Source organism: Emydura macquarii, unplaced genomic scaffold (genome assembly GCF_026122565.2).
Source record: "Emydura macquarii macquarii isolate MOO-44397 ecotype Brisbane River unplaced genomic scaffold, CSIRO-AGI_Emac_v2 contig_1119, whole genome shotgun sequence".
NCBI classification, from domain to species: Eukaryota; Metazoa; Chordata; order Testudines; family Chelidae; genus Emydura; species Emydura macquarii.
The window spans coordinates 3,976,188-3,989,984 of NW_027131256.1; the positions used below are offsets into that span (position 1 = coordinate 3,976,188).

The 13,797-nt window shown below is 40.1% G+C and overlaps 1 protein-coding gene across 2 annotated transcripts in view; it reads left to right on the forward strand.

Moving 5' to 3' along the window:
• The window catches only part of GSK3B (glycogen synthase kinase 3 beta), a 211,824-nt gene that overhangs the window by 115,305 nt on the left and 82,722 nt on the right, over positions 1 to 13,797 (forward strand). For both annotated transcript variants that reach the window (XM_067546004.1, XM_067546005.1), the window contains exon 4: positions 5,561 to 5,671. In XM_067546004.1, coding sequence (XP_067402105.1) covers positions 5,561 to 5,671 — 111 coding nt within the window. The remainder of the gene's footprint in view (positions 1 to 5,560; positions 5,672 to 13,797) is intronic.

The window sequence follows — 13,797 nt, forward strand, 5'->3', positions numbered from 1 at the left end:
AACACAGAAAATATACTACTTGAACACACTAGCTGCTCCATTTTCCTACACAGCCAAACTTCCTTGTTCCAAAGTGCTTTACACTTTACAAACACTGGTAATAACTTCAGTAGGAGACACAAATTCTCTTCTTGGTTTTACATTTACTGCTAGAGTTGGTGTCGTTAGCCTTTCATTCTCTTACCTGTTGTTTTTAGCAGTCGTCCTCCTCAAGCAGATGACATGGTGGAAGTTATGTTCACTTCATGAATTGTCTGAAAAGGGGAAGTACAAATAAGTGTGTTCAGTGTTCTCTTCTCTAATGTGCCATATCTGTCACCAGCGCATACTCTATCAGCCAAAGAAGAAAGGGAAGTTGTGCAAAGTAGTTTCTGTAGCTGTCTATCGTGCTACTAGTGACTGGGAGAAATTCTTGCGGAGAACTAGATAAACTGACAGAATTGAAAGAGCACCGGAGCTTTCCAGTCTGAAAGATGTTGTATTCCTCAGGGGAGCAAACCTTGTAGTTCATTTCCAGTTTGTGCTGAGTCTTAGTCACTTAGACACATGAACTCTAGCACTTCCATTATCTTGTTTTTATCTGCATAAGGGAAATGGTGGTACCATGGTGGTGTCAGTAGAGCTTAATTAACCACGTTATCCTGGTTGTTGTAGTATTTAAAAGAAATTGCTTCCCCATTATCCTCTGAAAAAGATGGTTATACAAAAATCCCTATGTTGTTTGGTGTTTTGGCAGTTGAGGGACAGGCAGAAAATGTGTGACCTTCATTCTGTACAAGAGTAATCCAGGAGGATTGAATCCCTACATCACACAACTTGTTGGCTCATATTAGTAATAGTGATGGCCAGTTGGGTGGTGTTTCCAATACTAGTTTTTTCTGTATGCTGAAGGACAAATAGACTTGAATGGGGAGTTTAGCTTGTGACCTCTTAGCATCTTTAGGGTGTGTCAGAAGCGGTAGCATTTCATTTCCCTAGTTCTGTATGCATGCAGCATTTAAATAATGCAGCAGCTCATGCACAGATGCCAGAGTGCTCATTCTTATAGGCCTGTTTCAGCTCTGATTTCTGATACAAAGAAAATGAAAAGAAAAAAAAAAAAGAAAAGAAAAAAAAAGCTGTTAAAATGTTTTGCTTTCAGATCTTTCTCTTTCCCAAACTTCCACAATGGGGAGACTTGGAGTGAGTATAAAAACAATTTTACATGAAACATTTCAGACTGGCATGATTTTGCCTTTGTTGACTATTCTTGAGCATCGCAGACTTATTCAGTGACAAGGCCAATGTTGTTTTGGTTTGTTGGCTGATGTGAATGTTTTAAACTAGTCTGGGGGGGAATATTTGCCAAGCAGCAGAAAGCAAGGTCTTTAATACTTGAGGCAACTAGAGGTTCACAGCCCAGAATCCAAATGCAACAAAGCTAGATGTCCAAAGATGACCTCTTAAAGAAACAAACCAACAAAAAATTAAACCCTGGTGAGATCCATGATTAAAGAGAAAATAGTCAGAATATTAGTGAGAAATACAGAAAGATATGCTCACATACTTGCCCTAATTTAAGGGAGCTCTAGCTCTGCTATCTTTTTGGTTTATTCAATCCTAATAGCTCTAAGGAAAAGTGCATTAATCCATCCCTGACACCTCTTCCTTCTTCTAATTCCCTCCACTTCTTTGATGCCATCTGCTCTGGACCCAAACACGTTTTCCTAAATGACCTGCTTTCTCTCTCCTCCTTCCCAGCCCAGTGATGTTGAACGGAAGTGAGTCACATGGTGAATACGTGATGAGGAATGAAGAGGGTTTCTGGCAATGGAAAGACAGATCTAGCTCCAGGGAAGATTTCTGCCTCCTGATTGCTGGAAACCATTCATGATCATTGAATAATTGCCTCCATTTGGCAAATACTTTAAAATAGTTCCCTGATGTGATGCACCAGTCTCGCAGTAACTTGTATGTTTAGAGAATGCAAGAGACAAGTAAACCAGGTTACATCATCGAGGAAGAGAGCTTTTCAGTCATGTTGCTTTCTAGCTCATAGCAAATCTCTTATGGGGGAACTCAGAAAACTCATGAATTTCTTTGGCCCTATTTTTATGTTTGCAAAGAAGGGATAATGAAAAGTATTACAACAGTATAATGAGTGATGTAGGAGATTCAAATCATGGTACCTGCAGGGAGAGCTAGGTCAGAATAGTTGACTCATCATTAGCTGATGAAAAAATTACTAGTTTAGTGCACTTTTTAAATGCCACTTGGTTGAGGTAAGAGAGAGTAGTTGGCTGTAGAAGATGAAAAAGTGTTGTATACTTCAGGGCTGCTTTCACATCAGCAAATTAAGGCTAGAAAGGCTCATGCATGTACAGATTGAGTGTTTGCTTGCCATTAGTCTAGATGTGTATATGCTACATGTGAATGTGTGTAAATATTTACATAGGAGCCGTAGTATATAAAATATAATATATAGATTTTGAATAAAGCTGATCACACTTCTTATTTGGGGGATAGAAGACAGGAAAATCCATAAAAATGGACCATATATACTTTCAGGCATGACGCTACACCTGTGAGAATTGAGGTTTGACCGATAGGCTAGGGCATCCTTTCTCATTCTTAAAACCCACCACTACAGGAAGAGGTAAGAGCCACAGGACAGATACAAGTCATTCTGTCAGCAAAAAAGGCTGCCAGAACAGGTGGGGAAGTTGCTTGGACAATGAAGGAAGAAGGTGTGGGAAAAGAGAGAGCTGGCTGTTGCCATCAGAGAAAAGGAGAGAGAGTAACAATAGAAGCAAGTCCTCAGGCATGGATTTATGACAGGGATCTAAGTAGTAAATAAAATAAAAAATATGCAAATATTGACTTATGGGTCTAAAACTCTCTCTGGATTCTGATGATCTGAGCTTTATACTCATGGCAATAGAATCCTTGCCATGGAATTACAGTCCTATATCTGGCAGAGCAGAAAATAAAATCAGAATGAAAACAAAGTAAAACACGAATGAAAGATTGTAAACTAGACCTGTATCACAAAGTGTTTGGACTTTGTATTGTGGCAGAGAGTGCCACAGGTTAATTATATACTGTATGAAAAATGTTTATTTTAAACTCTATCTTTAAATTTTTCATTTTATTCTCCCTTATTCTTGTATAGGGAGAGAGCATAAATGGAAGTGCCAGGTTTCTTTTTTTCCTATACTTTTGATTATTTTGTGTATCTTTCTAATCTATCCCTTTTAAGATTTTTTTTTTTTGGACACTGAGTTCTTGAGTCTTCAGAGTAAAATAATTGTAATCAACCCTGATGATAGTAGTGTATTTTGTGCTGTAACGTACTGCGAGTATGAATTTTTTCTTCAAGGTGAAGTATCTTGTATAACTACTCATACCTGTTCACAAAAAAAAATCCTATTACATATTCAAAAAAAAAATCTAATCTATATAGATATATAGAAGTCTATACTGAAACTATTAGAATTATTTACTTATGAGAATGAAATTTCTCTCTTGGTGTACAAGGCCTTCTTATAAAGTATGGCTACACTTGAATGCCACACTGAATTTTGTATTTATATGGAGAATTTTTCCTGACCAAAACAAAAAAATCTCATTGTTGCTACCACTGGCGTAGTTCCACCTGTGGTATCAGTGGTGAGAGTGCTAATGTAGCCAGGCATTCTGAGGTTGTGACTGATACTTATCTTCATATTGAATAATTCTGGTTTGAGCAGATATAAAGGATACAGTGATGTTTTTTGTTTTTTTAATCTGTAGGTGCCTTTTTTTATGCTGGCACTACAAGTCAAGCTTAATCCATGGTAGCAAAAATAAGACTTATTTTTGGGGGAGAAGATTAATGTAAACAAGGCCATAGTGATTTGCAAGGTGGCTCCTCTTTAGATTAAGTAGTACCAGTAAATGCTCTCAAAATGCCCCTCAAAGTATTGAGGTTTGCCTTCAAGTAATGATACTGAAGGATAATCTTCCACCTCTGAGTTTGTGAAATGCTAAAATCCAGAAATTCTCCACATATTTCATGTACACGTGATGTGTATATGTTATGTCATGTACAAAATTCTCCGTATTTTCTTTACTCACTGGAAGTCACTGCTCTTAGCTTGGGCAGAGTAGAGACATCTTAAATAATTCAGTGAGCTATGAGAGAAGCACAACAGTCTGCACTCTAATTGGTTAATTAAGTCATAGCATTTAAGATTTGGACAGCTGTGATTAAATGACTACTGCAAATGCATCTGGAGGTTTTCTTTCAAATTGGGAGGTATTAATTAAAAAGTATAGAGAGAGGACCCACTAGTGACAAGAGACCCAGCTGAAGTCCTGGAAGTACTGTGCTCCATTTCCATCCACATGAGGCATCTCTAAGTGTCCTAGAAATCTGTCATCTTTTTCTATAGATATATTTATATTTTTGGGTACCAAACATAGAAAAGCTTGGCTGCTTACCCTTTTGTTTGGTATTTATTTATTTATTTATTTTTTGCAAATGAAGAATATTAATTATTCCAAATTTGTATAGTTGGAAATGTATATACAATTCCGAGTTTCAGAATAGGGTGAGGAGGATATATCAAAATACTTGAGACTTCCTATAACGCCTATTTCACCTCTGAAAATGAGCAGCTCTATTTCTGGTTAAGTTAGGCACTATGTGCATGTGATATCTTGTATCATTTAATTCCTCTTTTAACACAAATAACTTGAGGAGGCAGAAAGCTAAAATCAAGAGACCCCTTATGTGAGGTCACAGATTTTCATCCCCCTCTCACCTCAGCGTAAGGTTTGAAATTAGGTTACAGATCTCTCTGAAACTGACAAGCTGGAAATGTTAAACATCATGCTCCAAACTTTGTTTTGTGTTATGCTTAGGATTTTTGTTGGGTTAAAAGAAAAATTTATTTAGTCCTCAAAATTCTTGAAAACAAAATCATATATAAAATAATATAATATATAATATAATAATATATGATTTTGTTTTCAAGTAATACCATTTCAAGTGTTACCATTTCAACATGATCATTTCTCAAATACGCTGGAATTTAAAAAACCTTTTTTACAATTAAGAAAAAAAAATATTTAAAAAACCTTTTTTTTGGGGGGGGGGTGGATGCAATTTAGGGGGTGTGTCAGGGAATTTGAAGTTAGCAGTTCTTGTAAAAAGTGTGTGAGATTGTGAGACAGAAGGTATCATTCCCCCAAACATCTTTTATGAAAACTTGAATGGGCAGAGTGGTCATTGACCCATTTGGCCTCATGTGCACTGGGAAAATGCTCATGTTAGAAAACCTGTCAACTAGTCTGTTTTAACTAACATGATGTTAAACGTAACTTAGCAGTAATGGACGAATCACATTTAACATTGCATTTGCTTTAAAAATGTCAGCGATTTTCTAACATAATGCACTTTCCCGGTGTACACATACCCTTAGTTAAAAACTTTTTAACCTTGCAAGTTGACATATTTCTTAAGCTTTCAGCTGCCTTGAATGTTGCATTTCCCTGTTTTGAATCTCTTCCTAATTATTTCTTCTGTTCTCTCTTCCAGAAAGACGAGGTGTACCTCAACTTGGTGCTGGATTATGTTCCTGAAACAGTATACAGAGTTGCCAGACATTATAGTCGGGCCAAACAGACACTCCCTATGATCTATGTCAAGGTAGGTAAAATAAGCAATAGATCTGCTTATTAGATGAGGAGGGACATCACAGAAATATACTGTTACCTGACCAAAGTAAAGCTCCTGCCTATTTAAAATAAGATTGCACTTCTCTGCTCTGAAACACTAGCGAAGGACGGGGGTTGCTGCTCTTGTGCATCTCTAAGCTTCTTGAAGCTCATGCATCTTCACACAAGGGAAAATAGGATGAATGGTTATGGTAGTTGCTTTAGAATAAAAGACTGGGAAAAATCAAGAGAGGGGAAAGAACTTCAACACTTTCTGATTTTTCTTAAAACATTTAAAGAAAATGTAACCTAGTTTTTGACCAATTCTTGTAAAAACGGACACTAACCAAACTAGCAACTTGCCTGTGTCTTCCTGTGAATGGGAGGGCACCATAGTATGAAGGCCAGGGACTGGGAGAGGTATGGGGGAGAGTGAGAATACCCTTCTATAGGGAGAAGTGGAAGATGACCATTAAGAGCCAAGTAAGAGAAGTTATGAGCCTCTAGTGGAGAGGTGAAGACTAATTTTTGTGTACTGTGCATAGCCTCTTGCATTGGAGGTACTGTACTGCCCCAGTGGAGCTCAGTAGCTGTGCCACCCTTTCACGGAGCTTGTTGGGCTAGTACGGTCACATGGCTATCACTCAGGTTGAGGACATAATTTGTAGTATTCCTTGTGTACTTGTAAGAATTCCCTGTTTATACAAAAAGCTGTCACTTTTACAGTGATCTGTAGGTGACCCCTGTATTGTAATCTTAACCATTTGCACAAACTTAATTTTATAAAATAAAATTTCTGTTACTGTCAAGCATCAGACTCAAGTGGCTTTGTTAGTGGCTCCTCTTACCTGTTGCTCAGAACACAAGCAAAGTATTAGAGGCTGTCTCCTGAGTTCCTAATGCGGGTTTAGCTTGACAGGAGCCAAAACCTAACTGATGAGCATCCCAGGTCTTCTGTCCTAATTTATACATTGAAATAGGAAGTTTGCTGTAATACAACTTTTCTAATTGTTATCAGTTTTCCCCAACTGAACTTTAAATTCTCACACTGAACTGCAGGATGGATTAAACAGTGAGGTTTATTTCAAGACAGTGAAATCTATAAAAAGAAATGATTACAAGAGGATTATTTCAACCTACTTGTGTATAAAAAATTTAAGGTAGCAAGTTTCAGCAACACTCTGTGCAGTTGTTTAGGACTTATCATTTTGGTGAAAATGTAGAATCCAGCAGCGATTTTTTTTTTATGGTCTTACAGACAAATCAATGTATCTGGGCTGTTGTTGAAGTAGTAGGTTACAGTCTGACTGCATGCTCTCCAGAATTTGCTCAGTTATTTGTGTCTTATGCTGTTACCCATTTTCAGGTGTTTGCAGTGACAATAAGATCATATCTTGCTTAAAGGTTCTTACTGATTTAGATGCTCATGGCTTTCTTACACATTCTCACTCACCCACTCACTGTAACCACATATGAGAATTGATGTGGCATCAAGGCCTTTGTACATTCTCCTGCTGGGGATATGAGAATTTTGAGAGCAATGGGCACTGTCTAGGGGATGTTTTTATACTCTTTTTTTTTTTCCCCCCCTGACACAGCAGGCTTTTCTTTTCGTCCTACTATTTAGATCATATTGTTTTGATGTAAGGAAGGACATTAATTTATCTCAAAGACATCTAAAATGCAAGAAGAAAGCCAAACTACATCTATCTGTTGATTTTATTTAAAAAAAAAAAGTTTTTTGAGGCAAAAACTTAGCAAGGTAGGGTAGTGTCAGAGGTTTATTGCCCAATAAGTCAAATAAATTGTTAAAGAAGCCTCTTTGGAGTTGTCAATAGTATAAATTCTGGAAGTGGAGGTATATATTAAAATTATTCATATATAAAGTACAACATACAGCTTCTAACACCTATGTAATATGGAAGACAAGAAAGTAACTATGTAAAGTGACGAAAAAAATACAAATTGCATCCAGTTGTATTCCATGCTAAATTCTGCATATAGCAGTTTTTGACTCCTTGGTAATAAAAAGCACTCTGAAACTTTTTGTAGAAAACTTACAACATACTCTTTAGTTTATAAAAGAAAATTCAGACAACACATTTGAATTTTTTCGTATTTATTGCATTTTAGAAGTAACATCTCTTAATGGTGCATCTGGGGTGCTGTAAAATAACAACTAAACTGAACTGGGGCCCAGACAGGATTCAGGCAGTTGACAGAAATGGTGGTGGCGGGAGAGCCGCAAAGAATAGCTGGTTCTAAAATTGAGACAAATACGACCTTATAACTAACTGTACTCACCTAATTATAAGACCTTAGACACAACTGAAGGTTGCTAAAGGTAGACTTTGGAGGATGTGCTCCAAGAGTTCCAGAAATGATTTCCTGAACCAAAAATGTCCTGGCTTGATTTTAATGAAATCGAAGGCCAGAGAGTAAGAATAACCTAGCTGTCCTTATCAGCCCATATCACAATGGCTTTGTGATTGTCGATACCATGGAGGAGTTAACTGCAGCGCAGGAATAGGGCTGTAGGCAGAAGGATCGTGCTTTGCAGCTGCCCATACTTGCTTTGGCCGGTAACCTGCCAGGTGGAGCTCTCAGGAAGGTGAACAGTTCAGAGCAATTCCCCATTCCCATGTTTGTAGCTACCATGTGATTGGGTAGAGTCTGAGTACGGGGGAGAGTGGATACCTCCATTTAGCATGGTTAGTTGTTCCCACTCCATGTGAAGTCACTCCAAGCAGTAGTGACTCTGCTCACCTCCCTCCACCCAAGCTGTTCTAGTAGCTCAAAGTGAGGGATGTGGGAGGACACAGCTCAAGTGATTGGTGGAAAGACAGCATACAAGAAACGCTGGAAGTGGGACACAGCAGGGAATTGTTGAGGAGGTAAAACCAAAGAGGGATGGCCTGTGAAACTTCACACTCTAGATATAAGGGACCAAATCTCAGGACTGGGATTGGCACAGGAAGCTAGAGAGTAGAAATCAAAAGGCATCAATTTTGGGTGGGGATTTGTATTGTGAAATTCAATCTGAACCTTAATAAACCCTTTACCTGCACCATTTTGTCTCCTCCCCCTCAAACCCCCCCAATAATGATGAGATTTTAGTTCAACTTCAAAATACCACACTTCCAGTCATGCAAATTTTAACCAACAAGAATATTTTGCTAACACTCTGTTACACTCTCCTGCTCTTTATTTTTCCAATGCTGCTGATCACCAGGATACACACGTGTAAAGAAAAATGTTGTCCCTTACAGTTGTTTTTCTTGTTCGTGCCTTATTTAGGTAGAGTGGCCTCAGTCTAGTGGATGTGATTCATCCCCACACTAGCAATTGTGGCATCATTGAATAAAACTATGGAGTCAGAGGTGGTTGGTTAAAGAAGTGCAAGCTTTGGTTTGTAAACACCATGATACCTTTGTGATCAGCTCTGAGTAATAAAATGAAGACACATACAGGACTGTGTAACAAGATTTTGGTAACATATTTCTGCAGACTTTGTGTGTGCAGTCCTCAGTATTTGTAACAGCCCCTGTGGGTGTGCCTACGCAAAGCAAGGAGACCATTGAAGGAGGAACATTCTTTGCATGAAATGATGGGTTTTTCCTTCCTTGTTTTTTGCAGTGGCCCAATGCTCTTTCTCAGCAGTATGTTTTTAAGCAGAACCATTTTGGCACTTCCTCACACAGTACATCCTACAGTCACAATTGCACCAGTGCATTCTGGGACTCCTGAAATACCTTTTCTCCTTCCAGTGGCCCCTACTTATGCCCATATGATGCACCAGCCATGCACAGCTCAAATGGTGGGATCTTGCTAGCAGTGTCTATTTGAGTGCTCATGAGCTCCTCTTACCCTTCTTTTCCCATTCTACGGGTGAGGCTGTAAAGGGGGATGTGGTGCTCTTTTCTCTCTCACTTCCTTTCAACTCTATCCAACTGTGATGAATTAGGACCTACGCAGCCCTCAGTCTGGATCTTTCTTTTAGCTAATGCCCAGTTAGTTACTATATTCTAGTTTTAGATATAGTTACTGGTTTTAGTTATCTAGTATAGAATTTTTTTAGTTTAGTAAGTAGCTTTTCAATATTAGATGGCGTAATATTCAGAAGCTTTGGGTCTGTCCTAAGACCTGATGGCAGATCCGGGGGGGGGGGATTTTAAACAAAGTGCCTTTTGCTCTTCAGTCTTTCTAGCATTGGATGCTCTTACACTGTGCCTTGCCTGCCTCAGTGAAGGCCATTCACCCCTCCAGGTGTTCCATCTACAACATTACTCTGAGAACAAAGAAGATGACAGAATGGACTGTATGTAACACTCCTTCAGGTGACATACACCAGTGTTGACAGTGGACACATCAAAGGACAAGAGTCAATGTCATAAACCTACAGATGAGAAATCTAGGGAGCGCCATCAGTGGAAACAGCCTCTGTTAGGAGAGGCAATCCACAAATGAAAAGCTCTTTGAATCTTACTACACTGGAGCCAAGTAGAGGACCATTGCATAAAGACTCTGGGAGTAGAGCTAAGAAACACCCAGCTGTGAAACCAGATCCAGCTGTAACTCTGGTTGCCAGAAACTTTGATCCAGTAGGAAAATCAAAGGATCCAAAGATTCACTCAAGACAAAAAGAGGCAGCAAAAGATAGTATCAGATCCGTGTATCTGCTCAGATTCCCTTACCCAACCTCTATTACAGTACTGGCACAAATCCATCACTCGGCTCCAATGCTGCTTCCTCAATCAAATTTAGGGAGCGAAGAACTACTGAAGAGAAGGATTTGACTGGAGTAGAGAATGGAAGGGTAGAGAAACAACAAATGTCTCCTCCTTTTCAACCTCCCTAAAACAGCATTTGGTTCCCCTAGTAAGATTCTTTCCTATATTGGTTCCACTACTATCTCTTCTTGACTCCTTGATTGTATCTGAGGTCTGATGACAGATCAGAGTGGCAGGTGCCTTCTTTATTCTATCCACCATTAAAGAGAAAATGCTTGGGGCTCTCAGCCTTTCTTAGGGAACTCTTGTGGTGGGACCATATTATGAATTGGACCCAAATATGGACTACTGGCCTGATTAGAGAACGCCCCCTTGGCACAGATATGGCCTTATTGGTCAACTCCATCTTACTAACTGGATCTCCAGCGCTAAGGTATAGTGGACATCTTCAGTCATCAGCACCATTGAAATCATGCCCTACAGAACTGAAGATACCGGATCCATTGATATCGCATAAGAAAGGAGACCAGTCTTCTGCTCTAATGCATGATTCTTTGTCTGAGGTGGAGAAACAGATTGCCCTTCAGGAGTTTGAAGATTTACATTCTGAAGAGAACATAGATGTCTCTGCTGCCACATCTCCATTGAAGGAGAACGTAGCATTTCAAGAATTAGGTTAGTTTATATCATTTACCCCAGGAGGGATTTTTTTTATTTTATAGTCTGCCAGTGCCAGATTCCTTAGTAGTGGAAACAGCTGTTTCAAGATCTAAGAGTGATTCAGTTTACTTTACTCCTTTGGATAAACATAAGATGATGATGATGGATGAACTGGGAAGATGAGTTTTCTCTTTCATGTAGAGCATAAGGGTTGTGAACTACTAAGTTGTTATGGTGTATTACCAATACGATCTCTGGAAGAAAATGCCAATCTTTACTAAAAGGCTGTTCCAGATGAGCAAAAGAAACTTGCTGATGCTATTATTACAGAGAGACAGCAGGTAGTAGCAAAGCATGCATTGCAAGCATCTTTTGATTCCTCAAATTAGACAACTAGAACCGTAGTATCTGCAGTTCTTCTTCAATGATATGTCTGGCTCAAATTTTCTGGACTACTCTGAGAAACTAAAGCTGATGTAGAAGACCTTCCTTTTGAAGGAGAAGGTCTATTTAGTACCAAGACTGATGACTTTCTGGAGAAGATGAAGAAAACAAAGTATACAGCAACACCTTTTGAGATTGATCGGCAAGCTAAGAAAAGACCAGGACTATCCGTATTTAGGTACCAAAGACAGCTTCCTTCATTGCCACCTTCCTTTTTTTCCAGTACAGAGGAGATATTACCAGCAGAGGAAATTAACCATTTCATAAGGACTGCAATCCAATCTTGATCGAAGCTCAATTTCCCCCTTCAATATTTTCAATATTGTACAATATTTTCACTATTGTACGACTCACTATGGACAGGTGGATTTTAGAACTCATCTGCAGTGGGTATTCAATTCAATTTGAATACCTGGCCTCTTCCAACCCACCCTTCTGTTCCTGTTCAGGAACCTCTTTCACAAGAACCTGTTAAAAATAGAGGTTCTGGCTCTACTCAAAATAGGAGCTGTAGATGAGGTACCAGGGAGATTCAAGGTGCAGGGAATTTTACTCAAGGTATTTCATAATCCCAAGAAAGATGGAGGCCTTTGACCGATTCTAGACCTCAGGAAACTCAATACATTCCGCAGGAAGTTTCATTTCCATATGTTAACCCCTACTTCTATCATACCCTCCCTTTCTCCAAAAGATTGGTTTTTAGCCCTTGATTTGAAAGATGCCTACTCTCATATTGCCATAAGTCATGTATATTAGAAGTGCCCTTGGTTCACAGTGGAGTGAGGACTATCTTCAATCCAAGGACCTTCCCTTTGAATTTTCTCCTGTCTCAGGGTGTTCATTAAATGTCTATTGGCAGTGGCAGCTCACCTAAGAAAAGAGGAATCCATGTATTCCTGTGTCTGGGTGATTGGTTAATAAGCCCCATTAAAGGATCATCCAGTCATTGCTATCCTTTGCATGTGTATTCTCCTCAGAAGTCTAGGTTTTTCTTCAAATGGTGGTCCCTATATATATATATTCCAAATGTGGGTGCTCATGCATGCCATGTGCCAGAACCAGAAATTTTTCAGCAGCAGTGTCCGTTGACCCGCATGGCCCTCTTATGTGGCCACGTGCTCCATGCGAGGCTGTAAGACACCATTTGAGGCTATGTGCCCTCAGTTCTCTTCTACCGTATGGTGGGAGTTGGAATCCTCTCTCCGTGCTCGTATCCTCTGAGAATGATGATCCGTTGTAGATAGTTCTGCTTTCTTTTTACTTCTGTAAATACGTTAGTTAGTTAGTGTATATAATAGACCCACATGGAGCCTCCCCTGACTCCTTCAGGGGATTATGCCCCGTGTCCCAGGTTCAAGAACTTTGCCTCGTGCCCTCGCACACTCTCTGTGAGTGATGAGCACACACATTGTCTTTACTGCCTGAGTGAGATACACCTTTTCACCCTCTGTGATATATGCAAGTCCTTCCAGTCCAGGACCTGTGATGCTCGACTTCTACACCTCTGCCAGTTCCTCATGGCAGAGGCACTCTAGCCTTGTGTGGAGTCTGACCCTGGACTATTGGTGCCAATGTTCATTGCCCTTCACCGGTGGTGAGTGCTCCACCATTGGCTTCACTCCCAGATCCATCAATACTGCCAAGAGGGGAAAAGCACATAAGGAGAGCCGCAAATGCTCTCATGAGCACCACAGCAGGTCCTTGTCATGGGCTTCTGCCACTCATCGCATTCCTTCCCCGAATGAGATGTCACATGATGACTCTGCAGAGCCACCCCTAAGGCAGGGGCCAAGGTGAAGCAGAAGTGACCTGCCAGCTCCTGCGATGACCAGGGGCCACAATAGTCTGCCGGTGCACTCTCCTCCATCACAACAGGATTCTCTGGTCTCCAGTCTGCGTACCCCTCCTCGGTTCGGCGGACAACAGGATGTTCCCTTGACATAGGGCCAGATGGGTCTGCTGGTCTCGCCTCCCACGTCAAACTACTATATCTGCCCTCGCTACTTCTCTCGGCCACCTACACCAGCAGATGAGCCACTCCTTTTCAGCTGTGACCCACCGGTCACAGTACCGCCCACATTAATGGCTCCACCACTTTTGGAGGCTTCTTTGTATTCATAGGAAGTCTCAGTCTCCAGGCGTAGTGTGGACTCCTGGGATAAGGCAGCCACAAACTCTATTCCTCTGCAGCCCTTCAATTCTGCATTTCTAATTATCAAGCTCTGCTGGCGAAATGTGCATTTAACAACTATACTAAGCTGGCAGACTTCTTGGAGGACATCCT